General features: G+C 38.3%; 1 protein-coding gene across 1 annotated transcript in view; it reads right to left on the bottom strand.

The window, feature by feature from the left end:
- LOC139711222 (sterol O-acyltransferase 1-like) overlaps positions 1-22,038 on the bottom strand; it is a 29,868-nt gene extending 7,830 nt beyond the window's left edge. The window contains exons 1-8 of the mRNA XM_071623141.1: positions 21,977-22,038; positions 19,216-19,323; positions 14,587-14,742; positions 13,152-13,375; positions 11,391-11,617; positions 9,350-9,577; positions 6,365-6,460; positions 4,341-4,473 (exon numbers count right to left, since the gene is read on the bottom strand). Of these exons, the coding sequence (XP_071479242.1) occupies positions 4,341-4,473; positions 6,365-6,460; positions 9,350-9,577; positions 11,391-11,617; positions 13,152-13,375; positions 14,587-14,742; positions 19,216-19,323; positions 21,977-22,038 (1,234 nt within the window). The remainder of the gene's footprint in view (positions 1-4,340; positions 4,474-6,364; positions 6,461-9,349; positions 9,578-11,390; positions 11,618-13,151; positions 13,376-14,586; positions 14,743-19,215; positions 19,324-21,976) is intronic.
- Positions 22,039-23,445: the final 1,407 nt, after the last annotated feature.

Here is a 23,445-nt window from a genome sequence, read left to right as displayed (position 1 = left end):
TTCATGTTCCGCGATTTGCGACAGTTTGATGCTACGAAGTATGTTTCTGGTTTCACAGTAGTCAGATAGAGGCTCAGTTCAATTCAATGAGAGCTAGAAAGCAAGATACATTGCATATGAGTTGGCGGACACTTAAAAATATAGACACAAGGAAGTGATTAGATAAAAAAACAAACTGTGATTGTCTGGGAGACGGAAAGATGCACAGATGGTGTATATAACTCTAACATGCTACATTCATGTTTATCTACCATTGCCAGATGGGTGTAAATTTACAAGCAAATGGCCGAGAGCTACGTGTATGTTTTCGTGAAATCGGCATAAACTCATAGTCTGTGCCTATCGATCATGGTGAATCATATTTATAGTAGACATCACCCATTCCCATATTTGGGTAATTTTTCCCAGGGTCATTATCTTCTTGTTTGCCTTTAACTTGGAAGTCTGTACAATTTTACTGGACAGCCATTCTTGAAGGAATTGTATAGTTTTGGTTAAGACCTGATTTCATGTTTCTAACATTTTTTGGTGAGATAACGAGAAATCTCTAATGAGATATGAAAGAGCATATAATTCTCCGAGGAATTCACCATTTATTCGATGAAAATTGGTTTTGAAGTGGCTGAGATATCCAAAACAGAGCGATCCTAATAAAAGGTGGGACCCACCTTTTATTACAATCGCTTTGTTTTACTTTGTTTTTAGATGTCTCAGCCATTCCAAAACCGATTTTCATGAAATAGAGCGTGAATTCTTCTTAGAATGGTACGCTCTGTGCTATTTCAAAAGTGGTTTCTTGGTATCTCGCAAAAAATTAAAAGCCCAATCCTCACCTCCACCAATACTATACTATTCCTTTAACCTATTAAAGGACAGACTGATTTTGCTGCAACATCCGTTTCCCATAGACATTTGCCCAAGTAAAATAAAATTAGAATTTATTCTCACCAGGTTAAAAACCAGTGTATTGCTTTAGACATCCAAATTTATCCTAACAATATGTTGTCTACAGAAAGCACTGTCCTGTCTTGAAGGTAGAACTACAGACTTTACTGCATTCATAACTTTTCTTTTGCTCATGAGTGTAATAATTATTCAACAGGGCTTTTTTTAAAATTTTTTTGCTGTTTTTTGTTTTTATTTTGATACAGGCAGTATATTTGCTGGCAGTGTATTTGCTGGCAGTACTTACATTCCAATAAACCCACATATATTATGTTCCCAAGTTCATGTTATCCATAATTTTGTCACATGAATTCTCTCTCGGGAGTTGTAAAAAGCATGTGTTCATGAATGGTTGATCCAGCAAAATAGGTATGGACTCTTTTTTGTTTTTGTTTTTTTCACATCCAGTCATATATAGTTTTGTCTCATAGACATGTACATATTGAAACTTCAGTGGATAGTTACACGCTAATCAGACAATGCCTGGATTACTGGAAAAATAGAAATGTTTAATACACGCATGAGACTATCATGTATTTTGTGACAAGCCAAGATTTGCAAAAGTAAAATGCACACCAAAGCGTTTGCCTACAGAATACATTCAATGCCAGTTACTGTAGCAATTTGCACAAGTTTCATGCTGCCAAAGAGGCCCTCGGCTGCAATTTGTGAAAGTTTAATTGCCACAAATTTGTCATGTTTTACGGTTATGTGATCATGTGATACCTGTAGTCTATTTGCTTTTTTTTTTGTATCACTTCAATCTCGGTTAATAACAATACGCATTTTGACATTTTTTTTTTTCACCATGGGCAGAATATTCTCAAGGAAGATGACATGTTGAAAAACATTTCTGCCTTTATGCTTGTTGCTGATGCTAGCCAACATAGAAAAGTCCATGTTGATGATATGTATAACTCTCCACACACTTTCACTAACCCGTACCTTATGATATATGATGACTTTCATTCTGGGAAACATGGAAATCGGTCTATAATCACTACGGCATGAAATGCTATTTTAGGTTTGCAATGGCAGTTAAATCTTTTTGATGAGGTGTTCTGTATGTTTGCTCCTATGCTAATCTGTCTATCTATGTATTATTACATGACAGAATGTTACTTTCGTGGGCTGCAGAGGTAGAGTGATGTGTGTTTTCTTAAAGGGGAATGAAGCCCAAATAGACATGTAGATTAAGTGGATGCAGCAATATTAGTAGAACACATCACTGAAAGTTTGAGGATATTCAGACAATCCATTCGAAAAGTTCTAAAATTTTAGTGCAGTCATCGCTGAATGAGAATACTTCTACAATTTGTGACATTGCACAAGAAGAACGATATAAAGAATATAAAGCATATACAACAACATTTCATCTTATGAAGGGCACACATTCCCTCAAATAAATTGATAATGACATACAGTGTACGTTAAAGGTACATTGTAAGTCAAGAGCTCCTTCATTATGCTAGGAAAGTAAAAATATGCTTAATTTTCTTTATATCTTCTTCATATGTGACCCTGCATCACAAAGCCAATTAAGTCGCCAGACATGGATTTTTAGTTAACCCATTGATGACGAGTCCCGAGTATACTCGGGCAAGTGTCTGTGGGAAATGCGTGTTATAGCAAAATCAAACCGTCCTCTTGGTTAAGGACAGATTCTGAAAGAGCAGACTGTAAGCTTTAAAATGATTTATAACTCATTTCAAATGGACTCTCCTAACCTATCTAACTATTGGAAAGAATGCTCACACTCTGGAAAAGTGTGAACTAAGAAAAGAGGCTCTCAAGTACAGGGTCTATCTGTCTATTCGAGCATTTCATCTTTAACAAACCGTGCTGGCTGTGTGATGAATGGGACAAAAAAGAGGATGTAAGCCACTGGAGTAACAACAATGAAGGGATTATCAGATTAAGTTGAAATTGAGTATACTCTATTTACACATTCTGTCCATGATTAATGCCAACTTTCAAAGCAGTAGCATTATCCCTTCAAAAGTTATCAGACTTGAAAGTGAAGAGTGTGCAAAGGGTTTTCAAGAAATGAAAAGGGGCCTCTAAGACATACCTGATCTCACTATTCTACAAAAAAGGTTGTAGAAAAACCGCTGAAAATGCACTTTCCCGTTCATTTGTGTATGATCCCAACCTTCAGAATAACGTAGAAGAAGGGTAGCTCTTTCGGAAAATATGAAAAACTTGATATTGACTTGGTTGACCAGTTTCACCTTTTTTGAGTCCTCACGTAAAATCAAGGGGTGCGACTCTCTGTTCGTTTTGTAATGCACGGTCACAAATGGTTCTTCACGTGACATCACAAACTCTAGCAGTCTTCTCATCCAGCGATGGTTGCACCGAAACCTTACAAAATCACACTCTTGAAGAGACTGTCTGATTTTCCCTAAACTTTCACTGATGTGTTCTACTTATATTGCTACATTCACTCAATTCAGATGTATATTTGGGTTTCATTTCCTTTAAGGCAAATCTTCAAACACAAGAAATACATTCATACTGTGCAGTTCTTTCAGAGATGCAATGGAAACAAAGTTCAAGTCATGTGATGTCCAATCATGAGACTTCTTCCACATGTGATTCATCTCAACAAACCACATATAAAAGACATCTCACCCTCTTAAAAAGAAATGAAATCATGTAAAATTCTAACATGAATACTTATGTTGGCAATGCATAGACGTCCTCACAAGTATTCCTCCTTTGTTTTTGTTTCTGTTTCTTTCTCTCAGCGGGATAGCGCCCTCTGGTGGGTATAAAATGACAATTAACCCTCTGTGCACCTCGAGGGCCAATTGCCAAAGGAAACCCCATGGCATACACATTGTCCAAAGTTCCTGGCAGAGGGAGGGTTAACGTAACAAAATACACTGAACAAGGACAGAAGGGTGCATGTTAAGGTGACTTATTATTGCAACTGATTAACCAACTACCTTCTAACTACATAAACATGCGCCAATTATTCAGGGTTTTGAGTAATAAATATGAAGGGCATACAATTGGATTCAAACCAATCATCTTCTGATTACGTGACAGGCGTTGTATCCAATAAACTACTGAGCTTCCGCCTGACAGTCAACGCTGGTCTTTAACCCTTAGAGCAATTAGCAGTGGACACTGCATAATTAATCAAATTAATGAATTCTCATGTCAAGCTGTTTTTATCGCAACTGATCGACAAATTGCCCACCATCAACATAAATCCCAACCGAGTACGTATGCCCATGAGTGTTATATCACTACTAAAGTACTGAATAATCGGTGCTAATTTATGTTGATGAAGGGCAATTTGTCAATCAGTGGCAAGGAAATCAAAACATGAGAAGTCATTAAATATACGACTCACTACCGTTATCATTTTTGCGCTCAAAACTTACCACCGGCACCGACGAAGAATATGAGAAGGATGGGATAGAAGAAGCGGAATGCCATGACGATGATGTACTCGTGGAAAACGGCAGATATTGCAAACACAGTGAGACTGCTCGTCAGGCGGCCAAGCCCCATAAGCTGCAGAGAAGGTAATATAGAGTGCATGAAGTTAGGCACAGATTCTATATAAAGATGTCACAAGGGGTGAAAAGGCAGCATTATTCTTTATATACCTCATTTCTAGAATCCTCTCATCTGATTGGTTAAAAGGGGAGTCATGAAAATAGCTGTGCCCTATTTTTGAGTTACTGTGACCGGGGCCCGGGCACAGTTAGCAAATAGGTTTTAGAGACAGTCGCGACCCCGTACACATAGATCGCTCATATGTACGCACCAATGATACGACCGCCGCGCATTCGATCAGCGTGCTGTAAAAGAGACTAGCGGACTGGTTTGGAGACAGGAGTCGCAACTCGCAACCCTTTACTGTGTACACATAGATGATCACTCATATTATGTACGCACCAATGATACGACCGCCGCGCTGTCGATCAGCATTGATTATAAGTGCTGTAAAAGAGACTAGAATCTATATTTTCGGTATCTATATTTCGGAATCTATATTTTCGGTATATAAAACAAATAATGACTGCTTGATATTCGGGGCACAGTTAAAATTATGTAGGCCCTCGGTGATGTGAAAACCAAAACCATGCCCTCAGCTTCGCTTCGGGCATAATTACGGTTTTCACATCACCTTGGGCCCATAATTTTAACTGTGCCCCTCATAGCAGTCATTATTTGTATACTAGACCCATGACTCTCAATCTTTTTTTAACCCCAGGTCTGGTTTGGCTCCTATAAATCTTTTCAAGGCCCAAATAGATTGAATATGGATCTTTTCTCACCTTAATTTTGGCCTTTATCTTTTAGTGATCGTGAATTCTGTAATCTCATTGGTCAAACAACCACTGAATATTTCCCGTATTCCATGAATACGGTCATAATGTGCGCATGCGCTAAATCCACTACTGAATATTTTCCGTATTCCGTGATATGACATGATATCACACAGCTAGCTGCACGTGTACCAAAGACTGAAAAGATAGGAAAATGCGCGCCAATCCTGTACAAAACAAATGGACAGCGTGCGGTCCTCAAGCGTTTTACGCACATCACCTGAGACCACTCAAAGACGCTTGATAAACAACAACAACTTCAAAGACAGCACGTCTCAGGTGATGTGCGTCTTTGCCCGAGACGCACTGTCTTTGAAGATGTTATCTGGCAACTATCTTATGGCGTGTACGTGATGCGCGAATAATCAGCTCGCGAGACGTAAGTCAACATGGCTGACAGCTGGCAATTTTAACAACACTCATGAGAGGAAATCAGCGAGAAGAAGGTTAGCACTTACACTTAAAAAGATAAAATCGTTACCCCCTGCTTGTTCTTACGAAATACGGGAAATAGCTACGGTCTGGTGCCATATTCCATTTGGCCTCCGGCCTCATGGAATATGGCACCAGACTCTAGATACTTGCCTGTATTTCATGAACAAGCAGGGGGTAACTAATAATATCACGGCCCACCTGTATGAGCTTCATGGCTCATTCATTGGTTGAGAAGCGAGGCTCTAGACTATGCTTGTTGGAAGCGAATACCGACAGAATCCTGATCAGCCACAGTTATGCAAAGAATTCAAGAAAAAACAAACAAACACAGCACTGCTGATACTGTCACACAAGACTGGATCAGCAAAGTGGAAGTTGGATATGCAAGTTTTTGTTTTTGTTTTTGTTTGTTTTTGTTGTTTTTGTTGTTTTTCGATGCATCTGCCCTGATGTAGACATAACCCCACTTGACAACCAGAGGGGAGCGCATTAACAACATTCTGCCATGCACAAGAGGCGCATTAACAGCATTCTGTCATGTGCAGGGAGGCGTGTTTACAATACTCTACCATGCGCACGATGACATCATTTGCTACCACTTTTTCTTTTCTGAACATCAATTTTTATTGTAATACCTGGCAGTCCCTGTAGATGTAAGTGTACAACCAGTCGTGGACAACGATGTTCCACGTTCTGTAGTACGTTGAGTAGTTTTTACATGTCCACCAATCCTGCAATGCAACAACAACAACAAACACAACAACAAAATCAGATTAATTGAAACTTCTATGGAGAAAGCAAAAGGAAGAAGAGATAATCACAGGCAAAAAGGACATTGCTTGTTCAAAACTTGTCAATGAGGTGTAGCAAAGAGGGCGCTATACACAAGATACTGATACAAAACAGCCTCTTATCTTGGTACATGTACACTACAAATAGGCAGGCACTGTAATCTCTTCTTTCAGACCAAGCAGCTTTTTAATAGGAAAATATGGGTGATTTGATTAAATCAATCTTCATTTGCTGCCCATGAGGGTACATTTGAGAACCACGAATAGCGCCCACTAGTAACATGACAGCATGTACATGTGCTTCACAGTGTACAGGTATCAGTAATGGCTGACTCTAGTTGTGATTCTTTGACTTTACACAATTCATTATGGGGATTCTCGTACACAGTAGGAGAATGGATCATATCACCGGTCGCTATTTTTTCGTGGCTCTGAATTCGGTACTCAGAGGATGAAATTTCGGCCAAAAAAACATGTTATTCACAAAGTCCTGAAAATTACGAATTCTGCAAAATCATGAAAATTATTCACTCTGATTTTTGGGAAAATAGACTTCAAAAATACCCCTATCCAAAAAGTTGTCTTTTACATGGTGTAAAATCGCATTATAATTCCGGACACGATTTTCGTAATGGAATAATCAATGTCTTTCGCATCTTGTCCTTGCAACAGTATCACAATTCAAACCTATGATTCACCGTACACATTCCTACCGAGCCGACAGATAGCTATGTGCTAGCATATGAAGGTCAAATAATGATTGCTCACTGAAAATGTGTTTTTCAACTGAATGGCCTAATGGTGATTAGAGAAGATAATAGCACTAAAATTCTGTTGAACACTAGGTTTATATCATTTCTAGACTAAGTGGTGAATGTATGTAACATGGACAGACAAAACTGTCGCATTTTTGTCTTATCTTTTTTTCTCTTTTTTTGTCTATTTATTGACATTGGCTGGTCTAGTCTTGACTTTGTGCATTCCTTCTTCTTAATTCACTGCCTTTAACATGCAGCTAATAATTGGCCGAATCATAGCACATCTAATTCCAATATACAGTGGAAAAGTCATACTAATAAACTTATTAAGGCTATTAATACACACACGACTCTATCAAACACAGCAACACTTTCTGTAACCTTGATACAAATAAGCTCTGAAAAACATGTTTCACCGCTACAAATAGAGCGACAACAGCTGTCCGTGTTGTTTCCAAATCCTAATGACACAAAGACAGTGAGACTGACTTATTTGAGGTACAATGTAAGACTGAGATAAGAATGATTTGCCCTGCACGGCATGTGAAATTCTGTTATCAGGTTCAGTGTGCTACCAAACAACAAACAAAGGTGATAAAAATCTATTGAACAAGCACTCAAACTGAAACTCTTTGGGCATGACATAAATGTGATATCATTATCTTTGCAGGCTGATGACCTTAGACCAGACAAAACATGATGAGGAAGGTCAATGATGTATTTTACATTCCTCTATGCCACTGAACCAATGAATTTGGGGAACAGTACTATGATTAGATGTAAAGCAAACATAATTGGGGACAGAGTTCTCTCCCCCCCCCCCTTTTTTTTCGGGGGGGGGGGGGGGGGGGGGGGTAGGAAGTGTTTTTTGTTCTTTTGAAAATTCACTTTTGACTCTTACCCTTCAATAACAAGTGCGCCATTTTCTGACAAGGAAATAGAGAATTATCATACCACAGAAAATAATCCAGAAAAATAAAAACAAATAAACCCAGCCACAGTGACAGTCAAATCTATTGGGACTGAAGAAATATCTTCGACTTTAATAGAGAAAATGGATGGAAAATTGTCCTTTGTGCAATTTTTCTAGATTTCCTTAAGCAATGAACCAATGAATTTGGGGTACAGTATTATGATCAGATGTAAAGCAATCATCACTGTGGACAGAGTTCCTTTTTTTTTAGGGGGGGGGGGTTGTGAGAGTTTACTATTGACTCTCACTCTTACAAACTAGTGTGCCATTCTCTAACAACAGATAAGGAGATGGAAAATAATTCATGTCGATTAGAAATCATCGAGAAAAATGGAACACAAACAAACCCAGCCACAGTGACAGTCAAATCTATTTGGACTGAAGAAATATCTTCGACTTAAATAGAAAAAAATGGATGGAAAATTGTCCTTTGTGCAGATTTTCTAGAACATTTTTCTTTTCCTTTTCGTTAAGTTTATTCTATTTGGCTGGCCTATTTATTTGGCCACTTTCATTCACAGATCTCATCCATTCAGTGAGACGTTCATTGTTCCTTCATGTGACATTAGAACTTGGAAAAAGTCATTGTTGTCTTTAAAGTTCATGTGCTCAGTCACATGTGACATTTGTCAACATAATTAGGTACCAATGGACAGAGGAAGAGTTCTTCATTCCTCACAGCTAACATTGTGCTTTCCATAGCTGACAATATTATAAACTGGTAGCCCTCCAAAGTTGGATTACTGTTTTGTTTTGTTTTGTTTTTTAATATTCACTGCCTGAATCGCTATGACGTCTCCGTGGCCGAGCGGTTGAGGCGCTGGCGTTCCATGCCAAAGACCCGGGTGCAATTCCCAGCGGAGACCAAATTTTTCAACTCTTGAGCTTTTTCGAAAAGGGAGGAACAGTAAGAGGAATAATGATGTCAAAGCTACACACCGATTTCTCCTTCCTTTCTCATATCTCACATAATATAATATATATATATATATATATATATATATATATATATATATATATATATATATATATATATACATATATGTACCGGTACATATTGCTTGATAGATAAAAAGATACAAATCATGTATACTCCACCTTGTAGAACTGCCTGTCTGCAAAGCGCAGCATCTCTGCGAATGCATTGAGCCACGAGTGGAGGATGGCGAAGAAAGCCAATAGCAGCATGAGTGTTGCAGGCAGCATGCAGGTGAATGTCGCCCTCGCTAGGTTCTTCATCGTCATCGTCTCCTCGGTGAAGTTTTTGAACATTGGAAGGCAGAAGCAGTCAAACAGGTAGAACGTGTAGAACAGACAACCTACAACCTGTACACACAGAATTAGAAAAAAAAAACAAAGGCACATTTTTACAGTGTACTTTGGTATATTCAACCTCACCATAACTCTTTCCACTGTATAAGCCATACACTTCATGGGGTACTTATTTTTTGGCACATTTAGCAAGTCAATTGCTATGCATGAATTTGAAAGCAAGCAAAAACATTAAATCTGATCCCAATATGAATGCAATTTGCAAACATACATATCTCCCTTCATTTCTGTACTCCACAATCACAAATTAAATCACTCACGGAATTGTGTTCGCGAAAAACCAGACTCATTATACAGGGACTCCAACCCCAAGCACCTTCTGATCTGGAGATTCTCCCGCCCGAAACCCCTAGCAAACGGGAGACTCCAAGTTGATGTGTGCGAAGCGCTAAGTTCCTAGGGTTCTAGATGTTCTCTGGTGCTATCTAAGGCTTATTTTTTCAACATACGATAGCAATAAGTAAGAAATCCTTTCCACCGGGAGACACAGAGCCAGGGCGGGAGAAATCAAATCTCAAACGGGAGAACGGGAGATTTCGCAAAAATGGGCTTTCGGCGGGAGATCTCCCGTCGAAAACGGGAGAGTTGGAGTCTCTGATTATATGGCTTTTCAGTATGTGCACAGAACCACAACCTGGAACCAATATTTACAAAGCATACAATCATTAAAATTGTATCATCACAGATGAAATGGCAATGACTATCATGATTAAAGATAGATTCTCCATGAAAGAATGACAACTATCTATGGTGAAATAAAACATTTGTCGAGTGAAAATGATACATTTTGAGGGTTACAGCGATAACCAATTGAATACACATGCCAAGAGATGAGCATACTATACTGTACATGTATATGGATCAAAAGAACGGTTTGATTAAGATGTCAGATATTGACACACTCAATGATTGAAGTAATGATAACCAAAAACAGCTCCACAGTACTGCATTATAGTGCAAACTGACATTTTTCCACATGGAATATGGACTTCATAATCAAAGGATAGTGTTTGCACAGGCAGGGTCAGTGACAGACCAAGAATGCCTGATTTGACAGATCGCACGATAGTCTCTGAGATACCAAAATAGGTACCGGCACAGGCCAATGATCAAGTCCCAACAATTTGTATCTCTTGATGAATCCTAAAAGACAAATGTTTACAGATGAGCAAGATTAACAGGTCAACAGGGGCACTCGGTACCTACCGAAGAGAAAAGAATGCTGACTATATTATGCTCTATGTGTGTTTTTCTGCAAAAGCACTGAGCTATGGACTGAGTGAATGTTAGTCATGGAGAAGCAATGACAAAAACTGTGAAAGAATATTTTAGACAAAATGAACACTACAGTAAGATCAAAATGTGTTTAAATCATGTTCATACAGGTGTCTTAATATTTTGTCCATACAATGGAAGGGGCGGGGGAAAGATGTGATTGAATGTAGATGAGCCTGCATTTCTCTACCCTGGAACACTGAAGGCAGAAACCTTTACGCTCATCATATAAAACAAAACAAAACAAAATCTTCTCTGAACTCAAAATATGACTTTACCAGCAAACATGACAAGGCATTCAAATTACATTCAATACAATTTAAAAACACACACAAACAGGTTTGATAGTGCACTATATCTAAACACATTTTGCATGGCATAGTAAAATGGGTTATTTAGTCCGATACTATTAACTGTATGTGACCCATTACCCTGTTACCAAAGTCATAGATTCAAAATGATTGTTTATCACAGGAATACCCAAGCCACAAAGTCGGTCCCGATAAAGAGGACTACATTGAAGCCCACTGACCTGCATGAAGTTGACGCGAACCACATCCCATCTGATCATCGTTGTCCGCGGGTAGTTGTCCCTGTAGATGAGGGTGGGGCAGAAGAGGAAGTAGAGGTACTTGGAGAAGTCCGGGCACGGCGTGGGGACGTCCTTGTAGTCGATGCTGCCCTGGAGCACACTTGCCGTGACTGCATCATCAACATCGCCCTTCCCTGACTGGCTTGTTTTCGGTTCACCATTTGGTGCTGAAAGAGTAAAGAGGAAGAGGACACTCTTAAAAATTGCAATCACCCCCTTTCATACTGATAGCATGTACACCTGTAAACACTTTCACATGATGTAGTCCTCAAATTTCACCTTGAAATTCACACTGTGAACGAACGCTTGTTCAGGTACTACACTGTACTTAATTGATTTGTCCTCTTTTTTTTTCATTCGCGACACAAAAAGCGTGATGAGTTTAATTTAATACTATGGTCCTGTTGGAAAATTGAAATTAGGATGCAAGGCAACAAAACTCTTTCATTCTCTTTTTTTTCAATGACCTTGTGAAATTTGTAACTGTTTAAGTCATGCTGATTCATTAAAAAAAAAATGTTCTACAATCACACTGTCACTCATTCGAGGGGAAAGCAATATCTAGGGTCATTTTCACATGTACCAAGAGTCCATAATTTGAATCACGATTCTAGTGATGCTTCAAAAAAATCATGATTCAGATGACACATTTTGGCTGTGTATAGCAAACTGGAATCAGGGAGGGCAATTTGAATCGTCATTCATATCATAACTCAAATGATGGTCGGCAGATATTTTCTGGAAATGATTCTTCAGAATTACATAATGAAACAGTCATATGTGTAAGGATTGACCACCAAAATCATGTTTTTGGGGGCGGAGCTTTTGGTAACCTTTCGACCACTTCCGCAGAAAAACTGTGCTCCTTACCACTCAAGAGTGATGGATGGGAACTCACAAAAAAGCCCCACCTCCTCTCCTTGCTCTGAAATGCAAAACTGCAGATTCTGCAAAGCCTCCTTGGTCATTTTTACAGACAACACTTCTAGTTACCTCTGCCAAGGGAGGAGGTTATGTTTTTGTTACCGTTGGTTGGTTGGTTGGTTTGTTTATTTGTTAGTTAGTTAGTTTGTCCGTGTGCAATATAACTCAAAAAGTGGTGAACGGATTTAGATGAAACTTGCAGGAAAGGTTTAGAATGATTCAAGTAACAGATGATTAAATATTGGTAGTGATCTGAGAATTTGGGGGGAATTTATGAAGGATTTTTGATATTTTGGCAGGTAGGGTCAATGAACTTGGGAGTTCAGACTGCGCGTATTTGAGGTTTGCATGCGCGCACCAAAGTGCGTGCTCTAGTTTCTGCTAGGGCGAGGCACGCCACGCAGCTGAGGGTTTGTGATGTAACAAAGGCGTCTATATTGGGAAATCGGGCGATTTTTCAGCATGTATACCTGTGGGTGGAAATCAATGATCTCTATGGAAGAGCCAAAAGAGCTTTTAAAATATCTTTGGGAAGAGCAAGATCATCCATGGAAAGCAGCTGCTTGGTGAAGGTCTGCGCTCTCAGAGTGCTTTTCTAGTTGTAATTGTAATTATCATGATTGTAATTCAGCAGTGCAATCACTTTTCTTGACCAGTGTGAAAATGGTCAAAGACAGTTAAAATGGTCAACATCTCATGGTTAGGTCCCAAGTCAAACGTGGTTAGCAAAAGAACCCAACAACAAACTTAAAGGCATAACTGTGGTTGCCCACTCACTGTGTTTCCTACGGCTCCTGCTCTGCTTCCACGCCAGCGCTCGGGGGGTGTTCTCCCGCATGAAGGCGTGCATCTTCATCATCAGCCGGATCTGCTCGGCGGTGACAATGACGGAGGAGGCGAGGGGGAGGGAGTTGACGAGAATGGCCTTCATCGGCAGGTAGAGGAAGAGGACCTGGTAGGTGGTGTACAGAACCAACCACGCTACCTCTGGAATGTAGATGCTGAAAGTAACATTGAAATGCACATGAGACATTTCATTTACCTAAAATGCCCATTGAATAACTACAATGGAAGTACACTGCCCCCTCCCCCTCAAAAAAAGAGAAAATAAACAAACAAAAACCAACAGAAACACAACTTCAATACATGTGTACATAGCCCATCACAAGAACCAGTCAATGCCTACAAAAATTCATGGACTCTACGATTAGTGGTGAGAGTCGTCAGTTGGTGCACTCTGGGCACATTCAAAATGCACTAAAACCAACTGGTCATCAGGCTTACATGTATGCTACATTTACTAATTCTTCCATGCTTTCACATGTATATTCATGTATTTGTCTATGCATGAATATATATACATCTGTAATTCTGTATATTCTTTTTTTATTCATTTTTCATATCTCAATAGGACTGTTCTTCTTAAACAAGCTTTTGTCGCAAAATACTTGACTACCAAAAGTATTTACGGATAATAAGCACACATGTTTGCAAACACAAAATACAAGGCAGAAGGAAACTAAAACAATTATATTTATTTGATCACATTTTGACATATCAATAGACACATAATGACAACATTAAAGACCACACAAGACGACCATAGAATATTTTTGCATTAATCCATGCACAACGCACACAATATAAGTTTAAACATACAATGTAGCTCACATTATTGTCTATCATTGCAATCTCTTGTCTTCCATAAAAGAAAGAAAGAAAGAAAGAAAGAAAGAAAAAGATAGAAGTACTTTACATTTCATACTTCACTTTCATCATATGCTGTAAAACATGATATATTCGCGGCATGAAATTTTCGCGAATTGGAGCCGACAGCCTTTCTCGTGGCATGAAATTTTCGCAAATTGCTACTGGCATTCAATGCATGTAGTGTAGACAAAAGCTTTCGCGTGCATTTTAATTTCGCGAATTCTGGCGCTCGCGAAATTCGCGAAATTAAAATGCACGCAAAAATTCCTCGTTTTACAGTAAGTAACTCCTCAAGAAACCACTGAACTACCTTTTATTCCAGCACACTAAGAAAACTATACTTACCATGGTTGCAAAGAGACTCTGGCTCTGTCACATTTTTGGTTGAACCATGTACAAACTATGAAAAGTGCAAAGTGCTGCTTTTAATATTAAACATTAATTCACTTCTAGTCAAAGTGTATGTGTGTGTGTGTGTTTTCTTTTTGAACAAAGTTCATACTTGAACGGTGTGTAGTAGCAAGACTCGTGCTGGGACCAGTACTGGAAGGTGCAATAGAAGATGACCATGGCCCAGATGTGCATGAGGAACCAGGTCCAGAGGACGATGGGAGCCTGACCAAAGGCCCGCTGGAGAAGGTCAAACTCCAGTCGTATGCTGGATGGAGAAAAAAAAAGAGTCTTTCTGTTACTGTTGTTGTTGTCATACGATGTTTGGTTTAAGTACGAAATAGTTCAAAGAGATTTCAAAGCACACAAGAAGAATGATATGAAAAAAACCCAGCAATTACAAGTTGATATTGTTTGTCTATATACATACATTGTATGTATACGTGATTTATCTATATCTATTCATTCAGACATACGTACATGATCGTAGGCTGGGCTGACATAAGAAGTCTCCTTTGTCACGCAAGAAGTGTGAAGTTCAGTATAAATTACGTCCAGTATCATCATACAATATCGGAAATAACCATAATAGTGCTGGTTTGATAGATATCAATAGTCAACAAAGTGAAAAACATGAAATCTACTTCATTTTTTTTTTTTAATTCTCAGTGTGCCCTTAATTCACTTCTCTTTTGGCGAGGAGTCAGCAGCTTTTTTTCAAACCAAATGCAATCAATCAGACAAAACAGAAATCAAAGGCTATTGTATGCGCTAAAAGTTAGCATTAATGCCCTCTTCGTTTTGAAGAAAAACATTCACAAAAATCTTGTTTTGCTTTGTTTTGTTTTGTTTTGTTGTTTATGGAAGAGTATGGGAACTCCCTCATCTGCTTCTTGACAAAAAAAGAAGCCACATCAAACAAGCAAACCTATAAATGTTTGGTCATAAGGAGTGGGAATGTAGTCATCTGTGCTTTCTCTCTCTCTCTCAAAAAGAGACACAAACACAAACATGCACATGCATGCAAGTTTTTGGTTCAGCTGGATGTGACATTAAAACAAGAATACCAACATCACTGTAATGACTGATTCTATTTCTACAATGAAAATGAAATAAATCTTCACGGCTTTGTTTCTTTTAATCGTAAAACTTTTTTTGAACTGTGTGAGGGCTGGGGTGATAGATAAAATATCACCTTGAACTACAGTGCAGAGCAATGCATGAGTCCCTGATGGATCAGAATATCGGCCCTTTATTTATCAGCGCATTTTAAGTTGCAAAAGGAAACCCACCCACACTTAATCTTCCAGGAAGTTGTAAAGCCCACTCGGGCGTAGCAATGCATCTTCATCAGCCAAACAATAGACACAAGAGAGTTTTGATAGGGGGATTGAGTAATTTCTATTCATTCACAATTGTGACCTTGCATCACAAAACCAAGAAAAAAGTCACACCCCTTGATTTTACATGAGGACTCGAAAAAGGTGAAATGTGTCAACCGAGTCAATCTTGAGTTTTTCATATTTTCTGAAAGAGCTATCCTTCTTCCAATTTACGTTGTATTCCTTAGTTTGGGATCATAAAATGAAAGGGAAAGTGAGTTTTCAACAGTTTTTCTACAAACCGTTTTCGGGGGAGAGTAGAATGATCAGGTATGTCTTAGAGGCCCCTTTTCATTTCTCGAAATCCTTTGCACACTCCTCACTTTCAAGTCTAATGACTTTTGAAAGGATAACACTACTGCTTTGAAAGTTGGCAGTAATCATGAACAGATTGTGTTAATAGAACATGCTCAATTTCAGCTTAATCTGATAATTCCATCATTGTTGTTGCACATGTGGTTTAGATCTTGTGTTTTGTCCCTTTCATCGCACAGCTAGCACAACTTGGAAAAGATTAAGCGCTTGAATAGACCCTGTACTTCAGAGCCTCTTTTCTCAGTTCACACTTTTCCAGAATGTGTACTTTCTTTCCAGTATTTACAGGTTTGTAGATAGGTTAGGGGAGTCCATTTGAATTGAGTTACACATCATTTTAAAGCTTAGAGTCTGCTCTTTCAGAATCTGCCCCTAACTAAAAATCCATGTCTGGCGACTTTTTGTTTGTTTTATGATACAGGGTCACAATTAGTATTCAGACATCTGTGACAATCGGCAAAGAAAGCTGCCCAGAGTGAATGCCAACAGCGAACAAAGCACAGTAGTGAAATGGTTAAACTCAATGCTTAACCAGGAGACTGAAAAAACCCACTATTTTTTATTAAAAAACAAAATTTATTATCCAGCTACAAGCCTTGCTGCTTGAAGTTACTGCCTCATTAAAGGCATTATATACCATTTGCAGATAAAACAAAAACCCAGCTTTTGTGCTTCAAAATAGTTCAAAAATGTGTGTTAGGGATAGAAACAACCAATGTTAAAATGTTAATCTGTATAATCAATGTTAAGTATTGTTAAATATACAAAATGTGAACATTATGATATTGTGTCTAGACTAAACCATCTACAGTTATGGTTTCTTGAGAAAAATAGTAAGTGATATCTCCTTTAGACTTTATTGCAAAATTTGTATATAATGCTGTTTTGTGATTATACAACTGACCTACATGTACACATATGCATCAAATGTGATAACTCAAACATTTTTTAAATTGCTGCTCCCAACAATAAACAATACCTTTAACTATCAATAAATGTAAAACAGGGTCAGTGAGGCTTGCAAAAGAATTTGGTAATTAACATCAAGTTGGATAAATGACTTGGACTTTGTCACTGCAGAAACGCAAGACCTAATTTTAGATTTTGCAACCAACCGGAAAGGCGGCAACCTTGCATATCTTTGAAGCACATGTTGTAATAGCATGCATGCATCCTCATCATGGAAATTTTGTGGCATATGGGTGTTTACGAAAAATAAAAGCCACTTCAGATGTATTCCACAAAAAGAAAAGTGTCTGGCGTTAATCATTTACATTTTTCATCTTAGAAGCAAACTGAAATACTCTCATGACCAAATATAGCTGGCATAGTAACAAACAAAACACAGTAAAACAATATTGTTCAGACTGTTTACCAATATCAAATTGTTACAACAACAAACAAACAAACAAAAAATGGCGGTGCTAAAGTCCATTGGTGCCAGACAAAATGATTGGTGCGATAACTCAGTGTCAAAACTCAGCAGATGGCAAAAATCCCAACATCAAACATTTTTGCCCCCCAAGAGACCATCTAAGAGTACTAAAATAGCATCTGATCACATCTTCATCAATCATTTACCATAACTTATCGTTTAGAATGCCGGATGGCAATGCGGCAGAGTCTGTGCAATGTCAATGACAGCAGGCCCAAACAATATTGACTTTATACTTTTAAACAATTAAAGGGACTGTACAGCACAGTACTGGTTGAGGTGAGGATTCAGGTTTGTAACATTTTTTGGTGAGATAATGGGAAACCTTTTTAATGAAATATGAAAGAGCATGTAATTTCAAGGATTCAACATTTATTTGATAAAAATTGGCCTTGAAATGGTTAAGATATCCAAAAAAGCGATCCTAATAACATTGACAGGCCACAATTTAATTACAATCTCTTTGTTTTTCCTTGTTTTTGGATATCTCAGTCATTTCAAAACCGCTTTTCATCAAATAAACTTTCGATACCCCTTAGAATTGTATGCTCTTTAACATTTCATAGAGTGGTTTCTAAATATCTCCCAAAAGGTTACAAGCTGAATCCTCACCTCAACCAGTACTGTACAGTCCCTTTAAAATGTGTCAGCAGTCTCCTGTATCAGCCCATGCTGATGAGGTAGATGTTGGTAAGTGCTTGAAGATTTATGAATACATGAAGAGTTTGAATGCAAAATATAGACAAAAGTATAATATTCAAATTCAAATTCCACCATCAAATAAAGAAAATATAAATCTTTTGAATGAAACTGCACTCATTACATACCAAAAATACAATATTTTTGAATATATCATTGGGATTTTCACATACTTTAATAATTTTCTTTGTTTTTTTTTTCCCCAGCAGCGTCAATCTCAAAGTTGATAAGAATTATGCATCAGTTTTGGGGCATTTTAACTCTCCATAAATACAATATAAACAGCTTAGGAATAAGAAGATTATGCTATAATCAGCATTAATATCCATCACTGTGCAGACAATGAGTGATTGAAATACTGGCTAGTAAAAACAATCAACATTTCATAAACTGAAGAGTAAAATGACCCCCAAAAAATAATAATAACTTGAACAAAAGAAAAATAAAAGAACCACAAATATTGTATCTCTGTCATCTGCTTTGTTCTGTACTTATATAGATAAGATAAAAGTGTGATTGTCACAGTAAGATAAACAATGTCAATAAAACAAATAAAGACATCAACAGACTCCGTCATCCCTAGCAACCGCAACTAAAAAAAAAAGAAAAGAAAAAAGAAAAGAGAGATTCCGTTTCAGGTGAGGCATAGCAACTGCATACCATACAATTATTATCATGCAGAGTTTTCATTTCCGTGATTTTCACAAGATGGTTACTAATTGCAAATTTAACAACATGCTGAGATGCTAACTCTGATCCCAATATGCGCAAGTAAATTTCTCCATTCATGACTGTACCTCACGATTTCGGATCTATCCATTTATGAAATTGTCCTGAAATCCCAATTCGCGAGAAATTGAGATTCGCTGAATATAATATATGGTGTAGAACTATTTCCGCCTCAACTCACCTTCCTGTGTCTATCAAGTCTGTGATGAAAGTGTTCATGATGATGACAATCATGATTGCCACAAAGATGTTGTAGATCGTCTGGATATTTTTGTCCTTCAATAAGTTCCTGAATGAAAAAAACAACAACAAACAAACAAACAAATGGATATCCCTGTACAATGAGAACGCCATGTCAAGTCAATAGGCCCTAAATTAATACAGTGCACTCCCGTTATAACTAAACATGGTTATAACGAAATTTTGGTTACAACGAAATCAAAATTCAGGCCGTAACATTATCAGCTCTACGGTCTTCATTGTTTACTTGTTCGTTACGATGGGAGCCCACTGTATTGTCAATTCTCTGCAGCAGGGGGACACACATACAAATACAAGGTAACAGATTGAATGCAAGAGTCACATGCTTCAGAAAAACAAAGCCATAGAAGGAGAAGAAGGAGAAGAAAAAAGAAGAAAAAGAAGACAAATAAAAGAAGAGAATAAGACAAAGAAGACAAAAGAGATCAAGAACAAAAAGCACAAGAATTGTGGTTGAAGAAAGAAAAAAGAAGGGAAAGGAATATGAACAGGGAATTAATAGGGAAGGAGGGGAAATGACTGAAGGTGGGGGAAAATGAACGAGGAAAAGATAAGGAAAAAGATGGAGACTGAGAAAAAAATAACAATCGTTCAATAATTCAAGAGCCCAACTGACTTTGAAAATATAGCATACAGATAGCATTTCACAAAACAGGAAGAAAGTTAATCGGTAATAATGGGGAAAGTACGAAAGAGAAACCTAGTCACGTGTGCCAATGATACAGCAGCTTGATTGTCTACTGGAGGAAAACAAAATAGCCAAGAAATAAAATCATGCTCACGTTCCATCACGGCTAAACGACGGGAAATAGCTCAGTATGGGAAACATCTCAGTTTCAAGTATCAGCGATGGGCCCCCCCCCCCCCCCCAAAAAAAAAAGAAAGAAAAAAGAAAGAAAAATTGAAAGTTTACTTGAACAGACTATTGAGTAGGTCACCAATACCAATAGGCCAACAGAATTCAAAATTCCTGGAATATGTAGGAGAAAATGCACAGCAATGCGCAGGGGGAAAAAAAATTTATATCCACAAAGAGGGACAATGGTCACATAATTCTATGGTGGTGAACCAATGTCCACTATCTAAACTTTATTCACCCAAGCACACACACAATAAAAACATGCAATATGTGCACTATTTTCTTTTGGAGAATACCAATGACAATAAGATACTAAAAGGGCCAAAAAAAAAACTTTAAACATGATGACTAAGTTATTAATGCTAACTAAAGTTTTGATTTAAAAATGCAGCAAGTAGTCCAACAGTTTAATAACTAAAAGAACAAAACCCCTAGACATCGCATCTGGCCTTGTTTTGCATCCCAGTGTTAAGATTAAGGCATGGACGTAACAACATGAATGAGAATCTACTCATTTGAAACATGAGTATTTATAAAAGATAATGATTGATATCATTTGCATAGTCTATACATCACTCCTCTCTTTCCCTCTCTCTCCTACTACTCATAAGCAACAGTATTTAAAACCCACATCGTTTGTAGGAAATTAACTATCTCACCATAAATAAATTATGAGCGGTACTATTTCTCTGAAGTGACTGGTCAATAACCATATACACAAATTTTGTATGACAAAATACATATTTTCTCTCTCCCTACATTTGATATATCCATACCAGTTTACACCCAACTTTTAATCTGTTAGCCCCTGTCATAATGAATTTCAATATAAACCATGAGAAGTTTTTTTTTTCTTTTTTATTTAAATCAACCCATAGATTTGCAACAATGCCTATCAATGGGTATTTGGTTCACTAATGAGTCAGTTCTCTTTCCAAGGTGAATGGTACAACAATGGATGGGAATTTTTTTTGCTTTCCAGTGATAAATGTCCTTGCAAAAAAAGAAGAAAAGAAAAACCACCCAAAAAAAAACCCACACACAAGTTCAACAAACTTTGTTGTACTATACTATCCCAAACAAAACAACCAACATATATGAATGACAGTGCAATGTTGAAATAGACTCCATGCTACAGTCACGCTTTTGTTTTCTTCTTTTGCCTCCGCCCACCCATGTAGAGCCTGACCACGTGTAAAGTTGTATAATGACTTCCTTAAATCACACATCACTGGATTGCATCACTCCATGAGGGGTACCCATCAGGGTAGACAAACTTTATGACAGTGCACTTTTATAACACTTTCAATACTGTATTGCACAGACAAGTGGTTTCAAAGAATGTTTGAAATGAAAGTTTGCTCGGAATACAGAGTGATGTGAAAAAATGCAGTGACAATGACATGGCACACTTCTGCTGAACCAAAGTGAAGCAGGGTGAAAAATGAAAGTAACACCCATACCAAAAAAGAATACCATCCGATAGCCATCGGATGATCATCCGATGGTTATCGGATAGCATTTGGGCAGTGATTTGGTAGCTATCAGCAATCACCCGCTAGCCGATGTCTTCCTGATAGTTTCTAACCCAGTTATCAGCAAGACATCGGCTAGCTGATGGCCAATCGATAACTATCAGGAGCACATCAGCAAACTTGGTTTTTGAAACAGCTTCTCACCTAACCATCGGGAAGACATCAGGTAGCTGATGTCTTTCTGATCGTTTCTAACCCAGTTATCAACAAGACATCGGCTAGCCGATGGCCAATTGATAACTATCAGGAGCACATCAGCAAACTCGGTTTTTTAAACAGCTTCTCACCTAACCATCGGGAAGACATCAGGTAGCTGATGTCTTACCGCTGATGGCAAAGCATCAACCATCAAGATGACATTGGCAAATAAAAACAGTTATCAGGAAGCCATCAGAAAACTTGTAGTTTCAAAAATCTGATCATTTGTATCACCAGGAAGACATCAGCAAACATAGTCTCTGAAACCAGGAGTTCATATACAATATATATTTGTGTGTCATTAAGAAAATTTATGGGCCAGGCCAAGAGACTGGGGGAGAGACTGTATGGGGATGATGATGACCTTGTGGTCAGACCAATGAGGTGCCCACCTCCCTGGTTAAACCAGCTTTGAAATAACCGTTGGGCATCATCATTCCTACACCACTCCATGCACAACTCCAATAGGGTCTATGTCTCTCCTCCATCATTCTTATCAGCAGGTAAGCAAGTTTCTCATTTTATCCCATATTTTAATGTCACTAGTAACAGAATGTCCTAACTTTGTGTGAAAACTGAAGAGCCTGCAATTATGGTGGATCAAGTGTAGCTGCAATGTTCAGTATGAGCCTTATATTAGTAGTATCCAGTGTCAGCTAGAAGATGATGAATCAACATGATTACCCGGTACCAACCGAATGGTGAGTGATTGTGAACCCGCGAGATGTTAATGGTAGTCTCTAAAAGGACCAAGCAATGTTACATAGTATCAGGAGTGGAGCCTAAACGTTTTTGCATCGGAAATTGTGTCAATTAACTCCTGCCATGTGATACGTTAAGCTCCATGAGACATATTTACGCAAATTGCTATGAGTGGGATTGTGTGTGGTTGTGCACTGGATATATACCTGCGCGATGGTAAGTCTTATATACCGATCGGACTTTGAGATATTGGTGGGAAGTGCTTTATATAGTACTAGTAGGCCCATCTCTATGAACCGAGATGATAGAGTCTCTGTATGGATTGTGGCAATGACATATATATCGAAAATTGATCGTAACACAGATTCCTGCAGAAGGTGCTGACTTCGTGTGACCGGATACACCAGCCAGAAATTGTCCCATTACTATAACGTACAAGGATTGTGACGTGGTTTGTGGATGCATGCAGAAAGCCATTGGCAAATGTATACCCATCAGCAAGCCATCGGGAAATTTACCCATCAGCAAGCCATCGGGAAATTCACCCATCAGCAAGCCATCGGGAAATGTACTCATCAGCAAGCCATCAGCTAGCGGATGGCTTGCTGAAGGTAACTAATTTGCATGTGAAATTGCCATCCGATAGCCATCGGATAACCACCAGATAGCCATCGGATGGCCAGTAGGTATAGCGATCCGCAGTGCTATCAGCAAGCCATCAGGAAATGCACCCATCGACAAGCCATCGGGAAATTTACCATCAGCAAGCCATCGGGAAATTTACCCATGAGCAAGCCATCTGCTAGCGGATGGCTTGCTGATGGTAACTAATTTGCATGTGAAATTGCCATCCGAT

The sequence above is a fragment of the Diadema antillarum genome, unplaced genomic scaffold, assembly GCF_040938485.1.
Source record: "Diadema antillarum isolate AM-2024a unplaced genomic scaffold, OU_Dant_1.0 seq00001627_RagTag, whole genome shotgun sequence".
Classification (NCBI taxonomy): domain Eukaryota; kingdom Metazoa; phylum Echinodermata; class Echinoidea; order Diadematoida; family Diadematidae; genus Diadema; species Diadema antillarum.
This window is presented reverse-complemented; position numbering and strand designations above follow the sequence as displayed.